At 35.1% G+C, this 18,146-nt stretch overlaps 1 protein-coding gene across 1 annotated transcript; it reads right to left on the reverse strand.

Annotated features, from left to right (window-relative positions):
- Positions 1–611: 611 nt before the first annotated feature.
- On the reverse strand, positions 612–18,146 carry LOC306667482 (intraflagellar transport protein 56). Its single transcript, XM_079150147.1, has 9 exons — positions 17,890–18,146; positions 16,096–16,149; positions 15,575–15,638; positions 14,079–14,167; positions 13,762–13,845; positions 12,880–12,949; positions 11,508–11,614; positions 7,361–7,494; positions 612–2,997 (listed from the first exon to the last, which is right to left on the reverse strand). The coding sequence occupies exons 2-9, from the start codon at positions 16,102–16,104 to the stop codon at positions 2,886–2,888; spliced, it is 669 nt and encodes a 222-aa protein (XP_079006273.1). The 5' UTR covers positions 16,105–16,149; positions 17,890–18,146; the 3' UTR covers positions 612–2,885.

Genomic DNA, 18,146 nt, shown 5'->3' on the forward strand with positions numbered 1-18,146 from the left:
ATGATATAAATCACTTCTTATTGTGTTTAACTTGTATACTTTGTTAGACTGACTTTTTTTTTTTTTTTTTGGGTGCTGGGGATCGAACCCAGGGCCTTGTGCTTACAAGGCAAGCACTCTACCGTCTGAGCTATCTCCCCAGACACCTAGACTGACGTTCTTAAGGGCTAATATTATGTACTACTTATCTTAGCATCCCTAGCACCCAGCAAAGGCTTAGTGCACAATAAAACAATAATTAGATGGGAACCAAAATTTATGAGGTGAGATCTCACAGGTCCCTTGCACTACCAGTTATTATATATTTGGTTACACTTTATTAATAAGTATTTAAGAGATTTCCATGTGTGAAGCATTATACTTTGCCTGGTCATATAAATTCTGAATGGGCTACAATTCAGCAGAGAGCCAAATTCTAATGTGATCAAGCAAGAACCACCAGACTCTTAGTGGAAAGGGCTTAGGGAATATCTACTTCCTGTCTGGTAAACAGTAACTCATGGGGCCCAAAACTTTATTTTTCTACCTTCACTCTAGGGCCAGGAAATAAAGAGGGGATGCCATATGACATATCCAAGTCCTGCACTCACCACATCAACAAAATACCATGATAAGAACCACATAATAAACTTTAATTTGGATATAATACAATGGTGTGTAATTCTTATGAGGTACAAAAATAATTGTAAAAGATTTTTTTCCATTTGCAAATAATTATGCTGTGGACTATAAACAGTACAATGATGCTATAAACTATACATTATACTACATTCCTAAGCCTGGGCCTTCCTCTCTCCTATATCACAACATGTAAGAAAAACAGCCATGTAGCTTAAATCCTGTCAAGACATTTTAGAAGTAGTAGTTACCCTTAATAACAGAGTTGGATGATACTTCTCTTTAAACTAGCCTTTATGTTTTTGGCTCAATCCTATAGATCAAAAAAATTTTTTAAAAATTAGTGTAAAATTTTGCTATTTTTTGGAATATGTATTCCTTCCACCCCCACAAGGCAGGAAAATATCAGGGGGAATCTTAAGTGTTAAACTCAACAAAAGCTCATTTAAAGGTAAATCACCATTAATGGAAAAGTTGTTCAAGTATAAGAAATTTGAAAATAATAGCAATTCACTGGAAGACAAATTTAACTGCCAAAAGCTACCGAGGAGTTCTATCTGTCTTTTCCACTATTGTGTTTCTTTTCTTTTTTGTACTAGGCATTGAACATAGGGATGTTTTGCCACTGAGCCACATGCCCAGCCCTTCCTAATATTCTAAGCAAGAAAAGATTTACAAGAATGATTCAAAAAAATTATAGCAAGTTCTGCCCAGATCTGATCTACTAGTGCCTTTGATGCTGAGAACCAGTCATTATTGAAAGAGTAGAAACAAAATAATGAGGAAACAGCAGCTTTGGCATATGAAAACTGATGTATCTTTGTTTGCTAGAATCCAGTTATTCAGGCCAGTTTATTGTGATTTGTGCTCTGAACTGATTAGATCTGAGTCCAACATAAATGATAGGAAAACTGGCCATCTTCCTGAGCAGAGCTGAAAGAACTCCTTGTAACTGTCCTGAGGTAAATGGCTATCTTTGGTGACTGATCTTCTCTCCTAGGCAGCTTTAACCCCCGTCATGTTCCCATCACCCATCTATACAACTCTCATCCATAGTGGGATGCTGGGGGCAGGAGGAAGAACTAATGTAGTGCTTGTAGGAATTCTTTCTTCCTTTCAGTTCTCTTTCCATTTGTGCTGTATAGGGAATGCTCTGCATTTTCTAGACCTATAACATGGAGTACATTAAATTTATAGAAAAAAAAATACATAATGTAGAAACAAAGGTAATCCAATATGTAAAAAAATGTGGGTCTACTTCCAGAAAGTAGGCTGTGAGCCTTAAAGTGCTCAGCTGTACTTCAGGTTTATGTTGTGAGAGCTCAGAAACATCGGGCTGGAACATGACTGAGGGCAGTCCAACCACTAGGAGCCCCCTGAGGGCTCTACACAATCTATGGTTTATCACCATTACGTTAATAAATGCCCACAACACACATATATAAAACCTCTGTAGCTCTGCTTTCAAAATATGATGCTTATTCAGCAGATACATTAAGAAAAACACTAACCTGCTTTGTTATCTAAAGTATGATGGAGAAGTGAGTCATGAGATTTGTTTCCTGAATACTTTCAGAGGCAGCACACACATTTTTTCATAGTACTCACTTTTTTAAAAACTGCAGTACTCATCTTACTCCACAGTAAAATATTATCATCAACAATTCAATTACTGAAAGAGAAATCCCATAAGTCTATTATCTACTAATGACTGGATGGCTTGATAGAGGATTTTACTGCCATTCTTAGAATCACACTGCTACTTAAAAACCTCTGTTCTTCAAGATTCAGAGATGCATTACAAAATCCTTTATGGAATCTGTGCTAAAATGGGATATTGTACAGAAATGGCTAAAATAAGATGATAGAATGATAGTGATTCTAGAGTATCAAAGACACCTGTTATTGCAGCTGGGAGAAAATGCCATGAAATGCTAAATGTGAAAAGAAAAAAAAATCAAAAAGGATATGCTGCTTTCCTTAAAGTCAGTAAACTATCTAAGAGTACTCTAAGTATTTTTGGAAGAAAGGCACCAGATAAGTCCAAAGTCTTATTGCTAGTAGGATCATACAGGGGCCACAGCACAGACAACAGTACTTTGTTCGGTCAGCAGGCAAACTCTTAGTCACTGATCTTGAGGCTTGAAGAGCAAGGAAGGAAAATGTCAATCAAATAGAGCCCTGTGTCTTATATTCAACTTGAGGAAAATGATTTCCAATTTTAAGTCGAGGTGGAAGCTGATTCTTAGGATTAGGACTCAAGCTATTTAGATAGGCACTCTGTTTTCCTTGGCCCATTTCTTCATGATTCGGATGATGTATTCTACTTGAGTGTTACCTGTGCTTCTCAGTAAATGCAGTACTTCTCGAAGGGTCTCTCTGAGGAAAAGATTTGAAAGAACAAAGTATTTCAATAAATATGAAAATTAACAAAATAAACTAGTGATTTCAAACTGTGATTTCGGGGCTGGGGAGATAGCTCAGTTGGTAGAGTGCTTGCCTCGCAAGCACAAGGCCCTGGGTTCGATCCCCAGCACTGCAAAAAAAAAAAAAAAAAAAAAAAAAAAAAAGTGTGATTTCAAGCGGGGCATCTGTGAATAGAATCCTTCATGGTGTACTGATAAACTGAACTTCCTAGATTTCTATTCTTACATAGTAAAACAGAAATCCTGCAAAATACTCCTTGTCAACCCAAGTTCTTCTTACTTATCTATATTGTCAAAATACATACTACTAATCTTTTTGTCCTTCAGATGATCTAAATATTCCTACTTCTACACTTAATTTGCATGACAAGGTAGAAAGCATATCTATATCCAGGAGTCAGATTCAGGGAGTTGGATTCAAATTCTAGCTCCACTGCTAATGAGTCAATTTGTCTGAGCCTTAGATTTCTCCTTTAAGGTGAAATTAAAGGAGAACTGGGTATCACTACCATATTTGGAAAATTTTTGTTTTTCACATTTTTATTGGTGCATTATAGTTATATGTACTGATGGGATTTGTTGTTACATATGCAGCCATTTTTCTTTATGGCCAAATAAAACTCCATTGTGTATATATACCACATTTTCTTTATCCATTCATCCATTGATGAACACCTAGGTTGGTTCCATAGTTTGGCCATTCATACATGCACAAAACATAACAATACAATTTGGCCAATATCACTCCCCAGGTCTTCCTGCCCCCTCCCACACTTTGATCCCTTTCCTCTAATGACTCCCTTTGATTTCTAGGAGATCCATCCTCATATTTGTTTTCCTTTTTCCTCTTCAGCTTCTGCATATTACAGAAAGCATAAGAACCTCAACCTTCTGAGTTTGACTTATTTCACGTAACTTTGATGGTCTCTAGTTCCATCCTTTTCCTGCTAATGACATAATTTCTCTCTCTCTCTCTCAGAACTGGGGCTTGAACCCAGGGCCTTATGCATGTCATTCTTACTGGTGTGAGATGAAATATCAGTGTAGTTTGATTTGCATTTCCCTAATTCCTAATGATGTTGAACACTTTTTCAAGTATTTTTTGGCCATTTGTATTTCTTCCTTTGACAAGTATCTATTTAATTCATTGCCCACTTATTAATTGGGTTGTTTGATCTTTTGGTGTAAAGTGTTTTGAGCTCTTTATATATTCTAGATATTAATCCTCTGTCAGAACAATAGCTAGTGAAAATTTTCTCCCATTCTGTGGATTCTCTCTTCACATTCCCAATTGTTCCTTTTGCTGGGCAGAAGCTTTTTAATTTGAAGTCATTCCATTTATTAATGCTTAGCATTATTTCCCAAGCTTTAGGGGTCCTATTGAAAAAGTCACTGCTTGAACCTAAAAGCTGGAGTATTGACCCTATGTTTTCTTCTAGGAGTTGCATAGTTTTTGGTCTAATTCTGAGGTCTTTGATCCATTTTGAGTTGATTTTTGTACAGGGTAAGAGATAGGGTCTAGTTTCATTCTTCTACATATGGATAATCAGTTGTCCCAGAAACATCTCCAGTGTATATTTTTGGCACCTTTGTGAAGGATCAGAGATTGTATCTGTGTGTGTCTATCTCTGTGTCTTCTATTTTATATCATTGGTCTACGTGTCTGTTTTTATGCCACTACCATGAAGCCTTTGTTACTATAGCTCTGTAGTAAATTTGAAGTCAGGTACTGTGATGCCCCCAGCATTGCTTTTTTGGTTTAAAATTGCTTTGGCTTTTCTGGGTCTTCTTCCAAATGAATTTTAGGATTGTTTTCTTAGTTCTGTGAAGAATGTCATTGGTATTTTGATGGGCGCTGCACTGAATCTGTATACTGATTTTGGTAGGATGGCCATTAAAAAAAATTTTTTTTTAGTTGTCAATAGACCTTTATTTATTTACATGTGGTGCTGAGAATCGAACCCAGTGCCTCACACATGCTAGGCAAGTGTTCTACCACTGAGTTACAACCCAGCCCCAGTATGGCCATTTTAACAAAATTAATTCTGCCTATCCATGAACATGGGAGGTCTTTCCAGCTTCTGAGATCTTCAATTTTGTTCTTTAATGTTCTATAGTTTTCATTATAGAGGTCTTTCACCATCTCTTTCAACTCCTTGGTTGGATATATTCCTAGGATTTTTATTTTTTTAAGACTACCGTGAATGGAATTAATTTCTGGATTTCTTTCTCAGCAGATATGTCCATTGGTATATAAGAAAGCTATTAATTTTTATATGCTGATTTTGTAACCTGCTACTTTGCCAAATTTGTTTATTAGCTCTAGCAGGTTTTTGGTGGAGTTTTTTTGTTTGTTTGTTTTTCCATTTTCCAGGTATAGGATCATATAATCTGCAAACAGTGGTAATTTGACTTCTTCCTTTCATTGCTCTGGCTAGATTTTTTAGTACTATATTAAATAGGAGTGGTAAGAGTAGACAGACATCCCTGTCTTATTAATATTTGTAAAATTTTATAAAGCTAGAGGAATAGGTGATTACTTCAAGAAATTTGGTCAGGAAAGCCACAGAGGAGGGAAGCATAAAAGAATAAGATTTGTGGGCTAGGGATATAGCTCAGTTGGTAGAGTGCTTGCCTGATATGAATAAGGCCCTGGGTTCAAACACAAGCATTACACACACAAAAAAAATTGGCAAATGACCAGCATTTATGCTTTAACTAATTAAGTTTGATTAAAATTAAAACATTTAAAGTAATGCTTACTAAAACCTGCTTATTGCTTTGCCAGACCTATATGTAACTGTCTCTGGCACTTCCCTAACAATATTTTCATATTTTCTGCTTCTTTTCCCCCACACCTTCTTTCACCTGACTAAATGCTTTTAAATTTTTGTTTAGGATTAGATATAGGTACAAGGCAGGAAGTAATATTTGATAGATTATTTGCTTACAAAATTATCATAATTTCTATTCACACATGAGTAACAAATATATTCCATTAATTTATTTTAGAACACTTAATTTAGCTTTTAAGTGTCTTAATTTTTATTCGAATGAAGCTATGAGCCACTTAATTTATTGTAATCTAATGTCTTAGTATTTCATGAAACATCAAAAGGCAAAAGAAAAAACAGAATTATCAACCATATCCACTTCATTCATAATTCTTTGAGGCCTAAACTAAGACATGAAAAAGCCAACAGTTGAAAAAAAAAAAAAGAGAAAAAAGACTTTGCTTATGAAAATGGCTATTCCAGCACTGTGAACAACAACAAAAAGAAAATGGCCATTCATTTGGATCAAAAGATACATCTTGCCCTTCTATGTAAGAATTGTAGCATATTCAGTGTTCTAGTATATATAATTTGGAATGATTTGATTCTATAAAAGCAAGACATTTCTGGAGGATGGTCAGAAATGACATCTTTATCCATTCATCTGTTGAAGCATCTAGGTAGGTTCCACAATCTAGCTATTGTGAATTGAGCTGCTATAAACATTGAAGTGTCTGCGTTACTGTAGTATGCTAATTTTAAGTCCTTTGGGTATAAATTGAGGAGTGGGATAACTGGTCAAAAGGTGGGTCCATTCCAAGTTTTCTGAGGATTCTCCACACTGCTTTCTAGAGTGGCTGCACCAATTGGCAACTCCACCAGCAGTGTACAAGTGTGCCTTTTTCCCCACATCCACGCCAACTTCTATTATTGTTTGTGTTCTTGATAATAGCCAATCTAATTGGAGTAAGATGAAATCTTAGGTGGTTTTAGTTTGCATTTCTCTAATTACTAGAAATGTTAAACACTTTTTCATATATTTATTAACCACCTGTATGTCGTCTTCTGTTAAGTGTCTGTCCAGTTCCTTGGCCCATTTATCGATTGGGTTCTTTGTTTTTTTTGGTGTAAAATTTTGTAAGTTCTTTATAAATTTGGAGATTAGTGCTCTGTCTGAAGTGCAGCACACACACATTTCTATTCTACCCCACCCGCTTTTTATACATATTACAGAATACTATATATCCTTCTGCTCTTTACTTTTTGCATTTGCATATATGGAGGAACTTTAGAATGTACATAATGCACAACCATAGAAACGAAAAGATGTACCCCATTTGTATACAATGAATCAAAATGAAGTCTATAAAAATTTTTAAAATATTCACAGTTAAAAAAAAGAAATAACATCTTAACATTTTTTCAGTATTATAAAATGTCATTATAACCTTAAGTTTTTAGAAGATACCATCCAAGAAAACAATTATTTCCCTTCACACACCAAAAATGAATAGTGGTAATATCTTCTCTCTGTTTACTTACTTGGGTTCTCGCCCCGCTAAGATCATCTGGAAAATGCCCACACACGCACCCCTTTTGCCTTCCCAGTATTCAGGGTTGGGATCTAGCCTCTCTAGGACATCAAAAGCTTTGGCTGAGTAGTAAAACTGGCCCATCTAAATAAAAGAAAGTGTTATGGTAATAATTATGGTGAAAAAATTAGACACTAAACATATAGATAACATAAAATAGAACCGTGTGAAATAAGTGATATGGGTAATGACAATATTTTCAGTTAGCAAATTAAATTTCAACTAACTAAAATGAGAAGGAAAAGCACAGTTTGAAGACAGATTCAGTTTAAATCCATTTTAAATAGTGCAACTTTTTTTTTTACATATAGCCAAGTTATACTGTCATCAAGCCTTGTTATTTCTTCTAATTATATTCCAATCTTGAGGATAAACCCTAAGTGACTGATTGAACTGGGGATTTTTCAAGTCTCTTTAATATATTCTTTTTATATTAGTACTATGATTCATTTTATGTTAATCTGATCATGTTTAATTCAAGAGTGGTCTTTCCCTATTCTTAAATTCTCAAAATGCCTAGATGTATACTGACCACTAGTCTAAACACTCAGTTTCTTAACTATGCAATCCATTTTGACAGACACTAGTCTAAACACTCAATTTCTTAAATATGTAATCCATTTTGACAGACATCTTTCCTAAGTACACTGCACATTCCTTGACCTCTTGGAACATGCTGAAGACCATTAAGTCTTGCTTTGATGAGTTTTTTTGAATGGCAATTGTAAATGCATATTGCCAATAACTTAGGCTTCCAAGTTGCTGGGCACCCTCTTTACTCAGTGTGGTTTAGGTACTTCTCCATTCCTTCTATTAATATTTGTCTAAAGATTTGGCAATTTCCTTAAGGCCTCTACTGCATTCTTAGTTTAGCTCAATTTTCTACTTTACAGAGAAAACATAAGTTTCTTCCCTTCACTTCAAATAATACTTACACCTTCATTCATCTTCCCCTTCTTTCTGCCTAGCTCTCGCTCTTATTCTTTTCAAGGTTATTCCTTCTACCTACATTCTCTTAAAATATTTTATTATAAAATGTCACGAATATAGAATGGCACAGGAAACATACATGTACAGCTTACTACTATAATGTGAATGTGAATGTGTCCACCACTCAGGGTCAAGACACTGAAACAAAATAAAAGCTCTCTGTGTATCGCTGCCAGACCATAATCCTCTCCCTTCCCCATCAAAAGGTAGCTACTATTCTTTTATGGTCCATTAATTTTTTACTTTCTTTTATAGTTTTGCCTTCAGTCCATATATTTTTAAACAATATAAACTGAGATAATACTACAATATTCTTTTGTGTCTTGCATCTGACTCAACATTATGTTTGTTAGATGCATTTTACATTGCTCTAATTGGTTCATTTCTTTAAAAAACTTATTTTGAAATAATTACAGCTCTGTAGATAGTTACAAAGATAAGATAGAGGTTATCTGCACCTTTATCAGACTCCCCCAATGGTTATGGCTTATGTAACTACACTACAGTATCATAATATCAAAACCAGGAAGCTGACATGATACTGTGTGTTGACTTGTCATTTTGCCACATGTGTGGATTCATGTATGTACCACCACCATTAAGATAAAGAACTATTCCATCACTACAAAGATTTGGTTACCATTCATAGTTACACGCATGCTGGTCCCTGCTCACCATCCCTAACCTCTAGCAACCACATATTTGTTTTCTATCTGTATAATTTTGTCATTTCAATAATGTATATCTTTTCTTTCTTTTTTGGTACTGGGGATCAAACCCAGGGGCACTTAACCATGAGTCACATTCCCAGACCTTTTTAAAATATTTTTATTTAGAGAACAGGGTCCTTGCTGAGTTATTTAGGCCTTGCTAAGTTGCTGAAGCTGGTTATGAACTTGCAATGCTCCTGCCTCGGCCTCCTGAGCCACTGGGATTATAGGCGTGTACCACCATGCCCGGCAAGAATGATATATATTTCACATACATATTAAAAACACAGTAGGGGACCTTTTGAGATTGGATATCTTCACACAGGCACCATGTCTTATCCTTGTTAATCCAAGTTACTCCATGTTAACAATAGTTGGGTATTGTTCTGGTTATCCTGCAAAAAAAGCAGGAGGGGACACCCACCAAGTTTTGATTTTGGTATTGAGAGTGGGTGATGTCACATATACCCAAGGGTATCACATATATAATTGAGGGCTCTCTGGAGAGCAGAGCAGACCTCTCAAGCACATCTGATATGACCTGGGGAAAGCAGGACAAGGATTCTTGGCCTGGGGGCTAGGGGTGAAATCCAGGTGAGGGATCCTGAGCTGGGTCAAGGCTTGTGTGGTTTGAATCACCCAATGGCACAAAGGGAGGCAGCATCCAGGTTTTCTCATCATTTTGTCCAGACGTGGAGACCAAAGGGAAGAGGCAGGAGTGAGGCTTAAAAGCCATCAGCACTTAAACATTAGGAAATGAGTCAGATTCCTCAGCATAGTTTCTTTTTTTGTTTGTTTGATGATTCACCTACATAAAGACTTTGTTTCCAGTTTGAGACTATTAAAGCTAAAACTACTATTAACATTTGTGTGTTTGTGTGGGTAGAGGTTTCCATTTCTCTGGGATAAATGTACAGGAGTGCAATTGCTGGGCCATCGTCGTGTGTGTGTGTATGAGCCCTTCTTACTGAACCATCAGGCTTGTGGGAGGCTATGAGATGACAGATAGCCAAATTGCTTTGCACCGTGGTTATTTCTTCTTGACTTTAACTCTATCCCACTCTTATCTCCTCTACAGCTTTACTCCACCAAAAATGCCTGTACTCTGTTGAATCTTTAATCTCCCTTTTCCGTAGCTTACAGTATAATTTTACCCATCATTGTAAAAGAAAACGAACTCCCCAACCCCACATCCCTAAATTCAAAACCCCTGTTTTCCCTTTTAAGGTGACACCATAATTTTTTTCCTTATCCTCAAAATCACAGATTTAAAGTCTCTCGTCTACATGATCCTCATTGCACCTTTTTCCTAATTTGACTTTCTTCTCTACCAGTTACTGTCATCTCAGTTCTTGTATATTACTATCTAGGTGCAGAATTAACATTCCCCTTCCTTGGCTTGTGATAAATAGGAACTAGAAAAAGAATAATGAAAATCATTTTTCCTCTCCTGATTTTTCTAAATACTTTTCTGGGTTCACTCTGTCAATTTCCTATTCATATTCTCTCTATTGGGAGCTCCAATGATACTTGGTATTTAATACATATAAAATTGAAATCATTTCCTGTCTCTTAATGTTTTCTTTCCCTCTGCCTCCCCTAACTTACTTAACCACATTGCTGCCCACCAAATCATGTTAAACCATTATTTTCAAGTTTCCAGTGTCTTGAATCCTTCTCTACTGGTGATTCGCTTCTTTTTTTTGGTAATGATTCACTTTGAAACAAGCTGTTATTGATTAGCTTAACACTACATTCTCTTTATCTGACATTTTCCCATCTTTTCAACAGGATGAGATATTCTAAAAATAGAAATTTCTAGGATTTGAGGCTAATTTTTTTTTAATTTATAATCTATAGGATAAGACCCCAAACTACTTTTCTCTGTCTTTTCAACTGCCCCCAACACATCTCCCCCCAATCTCTCTCTATCTCTCTCTCTCTCACACACACACACACACACAAACCAGTTAACTATGACTATTTTCTTATCCCCTTTTTCTGGTTCCTTTGCATTTTCTGTCTAACACTTATACCTTAACATTCCTCAAGGTCTGGTTTGTAACTCTTCTCACTTTATTTCCTTACTTGGTAAATCTCACTTTCTTTAAGGCTTTCAATTACTACTTAAATGTTGACAACAATTCCCAACCTATGTCTCTAGACATTATTTTAGAATCAAATTTTCAACCACCAGCTGAATACTTGAATGATATATCTATAAATATTGTCCACCTCTGAGTTCAGTTAATTTATAAAAGGACATTTCTGATATCACTATGCAAAAATCTTCTCACCAATAACCACTTCGGCTCCAGGATACTTTTCCCTAATATTCAGCTGCTGTGGCAGTGTAATGCTCATCTTCAGTTTTCTCTTTACTAGACTCAGACTTACCTTGTAACAGTCATTAGCAATGAGCTGTAAGAGACTAAAGGACTCGCCAGAGGTTTCCATCTTGAGATAAAGTTCCCAGGCTAGTCTTGGTTTCTTATTCATGATATCTATAAAAGCAAACAAATATTTATGGTTTTTAAGTGAAAAAGAAGTAACTTCTGGTCAGGTGTGGTGGTGTACACCCATAATTCCAGCTACCAGGGAGGATGAGGAGGAGGATTGCAAGTTTGAGGTCAGCATGGGCAACTTAGGGAGACCCTGCCTCAACATAAAACCTTAAAAGGGCCGGGGATATAGCTCAGTGCTAGAGTAGTTGCCTAGTATACATGAAGCTCTAGTATGCATGAGGTCGTCAATCCCAGTACTGAAACAAAACAAAACAAACAAACAAACAAACAGAAAGAGGAAAAAAGAAAGAAGAAAGGAAATAACTTTTACATCTTGTTATTCTATGAATTTGTATCTATATCCTAAATATATAATGTAGTTGTAGAATAGCCTTACATGGAAAGCTAGCAATGTTGGCATTAAGCTGGCTTCTATTGGAATTTTACATTTAAAATATTTCAGACTCACATATCTTTTAGATTGGGTTGATTTCTTGTAGTTTCCACTTTGCCAATTTGCTTAAAAGAGGACACCTATCATTCATTCAATCCTATTCACAGTTTCAGTTCACTTAGAAAACCTAATTGCTGGGCTGGGGTTGTAGGTCAGCGGTAGAGCACTTGCCTAGCAAGTGTGAGGCACTTGGGTTTGATCCTCAGCACCACATAAAAAAATAAAAATAAATAAATAAATAAAGGTATTGTGTTCATTTACAACACAAATGTTGTAAATGAATGTTCAAAAAAATGTTCAAAAAAGAAAACCTAACTGTTAAAAAATTTTAGCAAAAAATCAGTGGCATATTTGAAATCTGAATGGAAAAAGAGGAGCAAGAAAAAATAATGAGAGAGCTTATACGTTATATAGTGTATTAAGAAACTGCATTTTTTACATTTTTGGCACTTTTTGGGCCTACAAAGTGAAAAGGTAAAATCAGAGTGTATCATTTCACACAAAAAACACTGAACACTGAGAGTCTGGAAACCTTAACGAGCTAGAAGAACTTGACATTTTTCAGGACTATAAGTACTAGGTCAGTAATGAATGGTGGAACTAATCATAGGGTGACTTACATAACACATTCACATGGCAAACTCTTACTGAGTAGCATTAACAACCTTTAATTTCAGTGTTTACTCATTCTATAGAACAAAATACAAAAAAAAATTTAAAGATTAGAAAATGCTTAATGTAATTTTCAAAACATAGTAAAATAAGAAAAATAAAAGGAGAATTATTACTGTATATTTAAAAGAAGACTCACAGCACCGAGCTAACCAACTGAGGTAAATGTAATCATTTTTCAACTTCTCGCTTTGGATCAAGAGAAACACCTGCAACAAGAGGAAAGAAAAGGAATAAAATGGAGAATGGTTTTGTAGTCAAAATATACATTATCAGCTTGCCTTAGACTGATAATCACTGTACTTTTATAGATTAATATAAAATTAAACTGAAGAATTCAAATGAATTATTTTGAAAATTTCAAACAAATCAATCTATAGAGTTTGAAATCAGGACAGTGATTGGCCCTGGGGGAAAGGGGACTGACTTATAAAGGAGAGGAGGGGTTTTGAGGGTTATGATGATATTGTTTCATGATCTAGGTGATGGTAATACGGGTATGTCACTTCATGAAAATTCATCAAAGGGTATAACTTGAAATTTGTATACTTTTCTATATATGTTATACTTTTATAAAACTTATCAAAAAGAGGTAAATATTAATGTCATAAAACCTTTGTGTCTAGTCACATTGTAGTTTTAAATGTAATCTAAGAAAAAAAGAATCTTTAATATTCTTTACCCTTGACCATTAATTTTATGAGAAAAAGATAAAGATGCTTTTAGATAGAATTATTCAAATGTCTTCAAAAGCAAGTGCCTTGCCAGGTATGGTTGCTTACACCTGTAATCCCAGGGCCTCGGGAGGTTGAGGCAGGAGGATCGGGAGTTTAAGCCAGCCTCAGCAACTTAGTGAGGCCCTAAGCAAATCAGCAAAATCCTGTCTCTAAATAAAATATTAAAAAGGGCTGGGGATGTGGCTCAGTGGTTAAGCACCCCTGGGTTCAATCCCTGGTACCTAAAAAAAATCTGGTGCTTTAGAAAATGTCATTCTTTAAAAAAAAAAAAAATTGGTACCCACCTCTTCACCCTCACTGGTATTACCTGTTGCTGCTTTGGCTTGGGCATAATTAAAGTTAAAGATGTCATCATTATAGAAGTAACTCTGAAAAATATCCCAAGGGTGGGCATTATGTTAAAAAGCATTAACATATAAAATATAAAACCATTAGTTACATTGGATAAATATAAAATAATCTCAAGGAATTGGGCTAATTCCTTGATGTCACTAATGCCACCAGAGAAAAAGGGCTATCTTATCTATAAGAGTATTTTAACTTCTGACACTTTATTTATAGTATTTCATACATGCAGTCATTTAGATAATTCTATACTGACCTTAAATGAATTGAGGTAAATCAAAACATCATCAAACTGCTTAAGCAGGAAGAAACATGAAGCCATGCATTGCCTCCCTGGTATTGTATCTGAAATGGAGGGGAAAAAGAAACCATGTAAGTTAACGAAACTAAAAGCTTTCTTTAGCTGAAATTGAGTTATTTTACAACTTAGATATAAGAATATATTCCAAGACATCTTTCTAGATTCTGTAATTACAGATTATGTTTAGTGGATCAAGCCCCAGAAAAATAGAGGGCACAACATTTGAGTGACTAATAATCTCTCTGGGGGTTAACTCCCAAAGTACAAAATGAACAAGTACTCTGCAGGTACACCGGCTATAGTATTCCCTAGATCATTTTTAGGGACTTTGATTCTCTTGTCCAACTCTAACATCTATACACTTAATGTGTCTTGATCTCCTTTATCACTTGTCTAAGACAACCTAGCACTTCCAATCTCAAATGGAGAAATAACTTGTCATAGAACCAGTTGATTCTTATCCCAATCCAACTTTCTGTCTGGTTATCAGTCTCCTATTTGAGGTAGCAAAGGACTAGTATAACCCTGACCCCTGCCACTGGCATTCCCAGACTCTACCCAGTTCAATATTTTTTTTCATAGCACTTATAACCTATTTATGCCTTATGTTCCCAGTCTATCTGTTCCACAAGACTGTAAGCTCCATAAGGTAGGGAGTTTCATTCATTTTGTTTACTGCTACATCCATCCCCAATACCTCAATATAGTTTTGTTAGATGAATGAATGAATAAAGCAGGGAAAGGAAATGTTATTCCACAAAACAGTATTGATGAAACAGTTGTGAATATCACAGGGGCAATAAAAATATCTAACAATCAGTTCAGCATGAATAACATTAATCAGAATAGATGTCAGTTATAGACCACTGGTATATGCAGCCAGATCAATTCATACTGTCTGTCATCCCTTTTTATAGTCCTTTCTCAAATCTTAAACTGAATTTTGAAATCAATACTTTCATAAGACAAATGAAAGACCATTACTTGGAAATATATGTGAACATAGGTTGCTACAACAGTAAAAAAGCACTCTCTGAGTGCTTTTATCCACTATTTATCTAAGCTTAATATCCATGTGAGAAATTATTACAGAAAAGATAAACTTAAATATTTTAATTTTTTTATATGGGCAAAAATGCCACATATTTTTCACTCAAAAAATATCTGCAAGATGATCAATTATATAAAGAACTGTTGAAAATTCAATAAAAAGTAACAATTCACATCTAAAACTGATTCAAACTTTTAAAACACTCATGATCTAAAGAGTAAATATTTATTTATTTATTTATTTATTTATTCATTCTCATTCCACTTTAACTAAGATATTCAGAAAAGATAATTCCAATATTCTGACCTTCTACTTCATAATGTGAAATGTATGTATGTATGCATGTATGTATATATATCCACTTGTGTGTCATGGTCATTAGTATAAATTTCAAACATACCACATTCGCTGGCCGATCCTCCCACCAACTGGAAGAACTGCTGGGCAATTTTCATATGATCCCTCTGAAAAACAAAACAGCTGATGCAGAAGATATGGTAAAACTATTTTATTTGTATTACACTTGATGTTTCTACCATATTTGTCAAGATCTAACATATATCCTTGATTTAAGTCATGACCAAAACAATATTGATTCTTACAAGCATAAGCAACTATAAAATGATAACCTGAAACTGAATGACAACATTGTCAAATTACAACTAAAAAAAAAGAATAGGACTCTTTTTATACAAAGCATCAATTTTTAGGGTTAAAGCTTTCTTTTTCTTTTTCTTTTTTGTCTCTAACAGATTTTTTTTTTAAACAATGGAATCTGGATTGGAGATTTTGAAGAACTAAAAGGAACTGTAGAAGAGCCTGGGGGTAAGCTTGTTACTGGTGCACTTTGATCCCCGTTTTGGTCTTTTCCACACATCTATAACTTTGCAAACTATGGATTACCAGTAAATTCATACTCACCGAACCCATTTCCTGACCAAGGGCTGCATTAACCACTCCTTTGAGGATATACTCCTGGAAATGTACAATAACACTGATTAAGAAGAAGTACAGTGGTAAGATAGTTATCTTTCTAGTTAATCCCTTATAGCAGCATGGTACTCCATACACTGAGTACTTTTCTCTGTTCTATCCCTGGCTTGAATGAAAGAAGTAGGAGACTTTCATTTCATTTCCAGTAGGTATGTATCCATACAATAGAATTCACTATTATTTGTAAACTCCCAACCTATTTTTTTTTCTTTGTACTGAGGATTGAACCCAGGGGTGCTTAACCACTAAGTCACATCTCCAGCCCTCTTTTTTTCTTTTTTTTTTTCAGTTTTTTTGTAGTTGTAGATGGACAGCATACCTTTATTGTATTTGTTTATTTTTATGTGGTGCTAAGGATCGAACCCAGTGTCTCACAAGTGTTAGACAAGCATTCTGCCACTTAGCTACAGTCCCAGTCCCAGTTCAGCCTATATATATATTTTTTTTTTAAATTTGTTTTATTTTTACTTTTTGCGGTGCTGGGGATTGAACCCAGGGCCTTGTGCTTGCAAGGCAAAGACTCTACCACCTAAGCTATGTCCCCATTCCCTTTTTATTATTTTATTTAGATATATCCCAGTCCCCCTTTTTTATATTTTATTTAGAGATAGCATCTTGCTGAGTTGCTAAGTGCCTTGCTAAATTGCTGAGGCTGGCCTTGAACTTGAGATCCTCCTGCCTCAGCCTCCAGAGCCACTGGGATTATAGGCGTGCACCAACACACCCAGCTAAACTTCCAATCTTAATAACAGTGGAAACTCCAGGAGGTAAGTTTTGTACTTCAATTAAAGGGGGAAAAAACCCCAGTAAGATGTTTTCTGTGATCATTTTTATTACCCTGTCAGTCACTGCTATTCTGTGTTCAAATCATATATATATTTTCCCTTTCCAATGTTATAATACCTTCCTTTGCTAGTGATCCTTTTCCAAAAAAAAAAAAAAAAAGAAAAAAAAAATTCTTTGATTCATATTTGTAAGACATTCTTTCTTTGGGAGTCTGGGGCCTCATCTATATCCCTGTTTTCAAACTTGGTTTAATTCTTTAATAGATACCTTCCTTAGCAGGTTTATCAATTTTTATTTAAAAATGTTTATTAAAAAATAGCACAAAAGTTGCTGAAACTTTTTTAAAGACATTTTTTTAGTTGTTGATGGACCTTTATTTTATTTAGTTATATGCAGTGCTGAGAATCGAACCCAGTACCTCACATGTGCTAGGCAAGTACTCTACCACTGAGTCACAACTCCAGCCCAGATGGTGAAACTTTTAATACATTTGAGACACATAATTGTCTATACTCCAAGAAGTCTGGCAATATTTTCATTCAGTCCTTCATTCAATAAAGGGAATACCTACTATGTACTTAGCATATATAATGTTAGAGCTACAGTACAGATAAAGTCCCTAACTATAAGAAATTACCAACCTAATGGGGGAGAAGGACAAGTTGCAATTATACTCATGAGATAAGTGTATATACCTGTTAGTTTCATCAAAATTATATATTTTAATATTTTCAAACTTTAACTTTTTGAGGAATCAACTTCATGTAAGGGAGTTTTAACCACATCAAAAAGCCCAGAACATTGATTCTCATATCAAGTCTCATAAAACATTCCTAGATCAATATACATGGTTTCTCTGGGGATTCTACAAGCAGGACTTTTCTCTAATATGCCCAGCTATAGTTCCAAAGTTCTACTTTCCACATTCTCAATTACCTGAGGAGTAGTAGGCTCCAGATCCTTAATTAAGTTATAAGCTTCCTGTACATCATCTGAAATTTAAAAAATAAACATATCAATGTATTCAAGCAAACCCTTTTGAAGCAGTCCCAAGAAAGGTAAGATCTTCAGTATTCAAATTTTCACAGAAAATAGGATTGAACATATAGCTCAGTGGTAGAGCACTTGTCTCACAAGTGTGGGTCCTGGGTTTGATGCCCAGCCCTGTGAAATACATTTTCACAGAAAGTATA

This window comes from Sciurus vulgaris, assembly GCF_902686455.1.
Source record: "Sciurus vulgaris genome assembly, chromosome: 8".
In the NCBI taxonomy this organism is placed as follows: domain Eukaryota; kingdom Metazoa; phylum Chordata; class Mammalia; order Rodentia; family Sciuridae; genus Sciurus; species Sciurus vulgaris.

Bases quoted from the DNA above. Each gene is read 5' to 3' on its own strand.
- LOC306667482 (XM_079150147.1), bottom strand. The intron at 14,168-15,574 runs GTATGTTTGAAA...CCTCCATTTCAG, and splicing joins AGGATCGGCCAGCGAATGTG to ATACAATACCAGGGAGGCAA. The intron at 11,615-12,879 runs GTGAGTCTTCTT...TTGCTTTTATAG, and splicing joins CAGTTGGTTAGCTCGGTGCT to ATATCATGAATAAGAAACCA.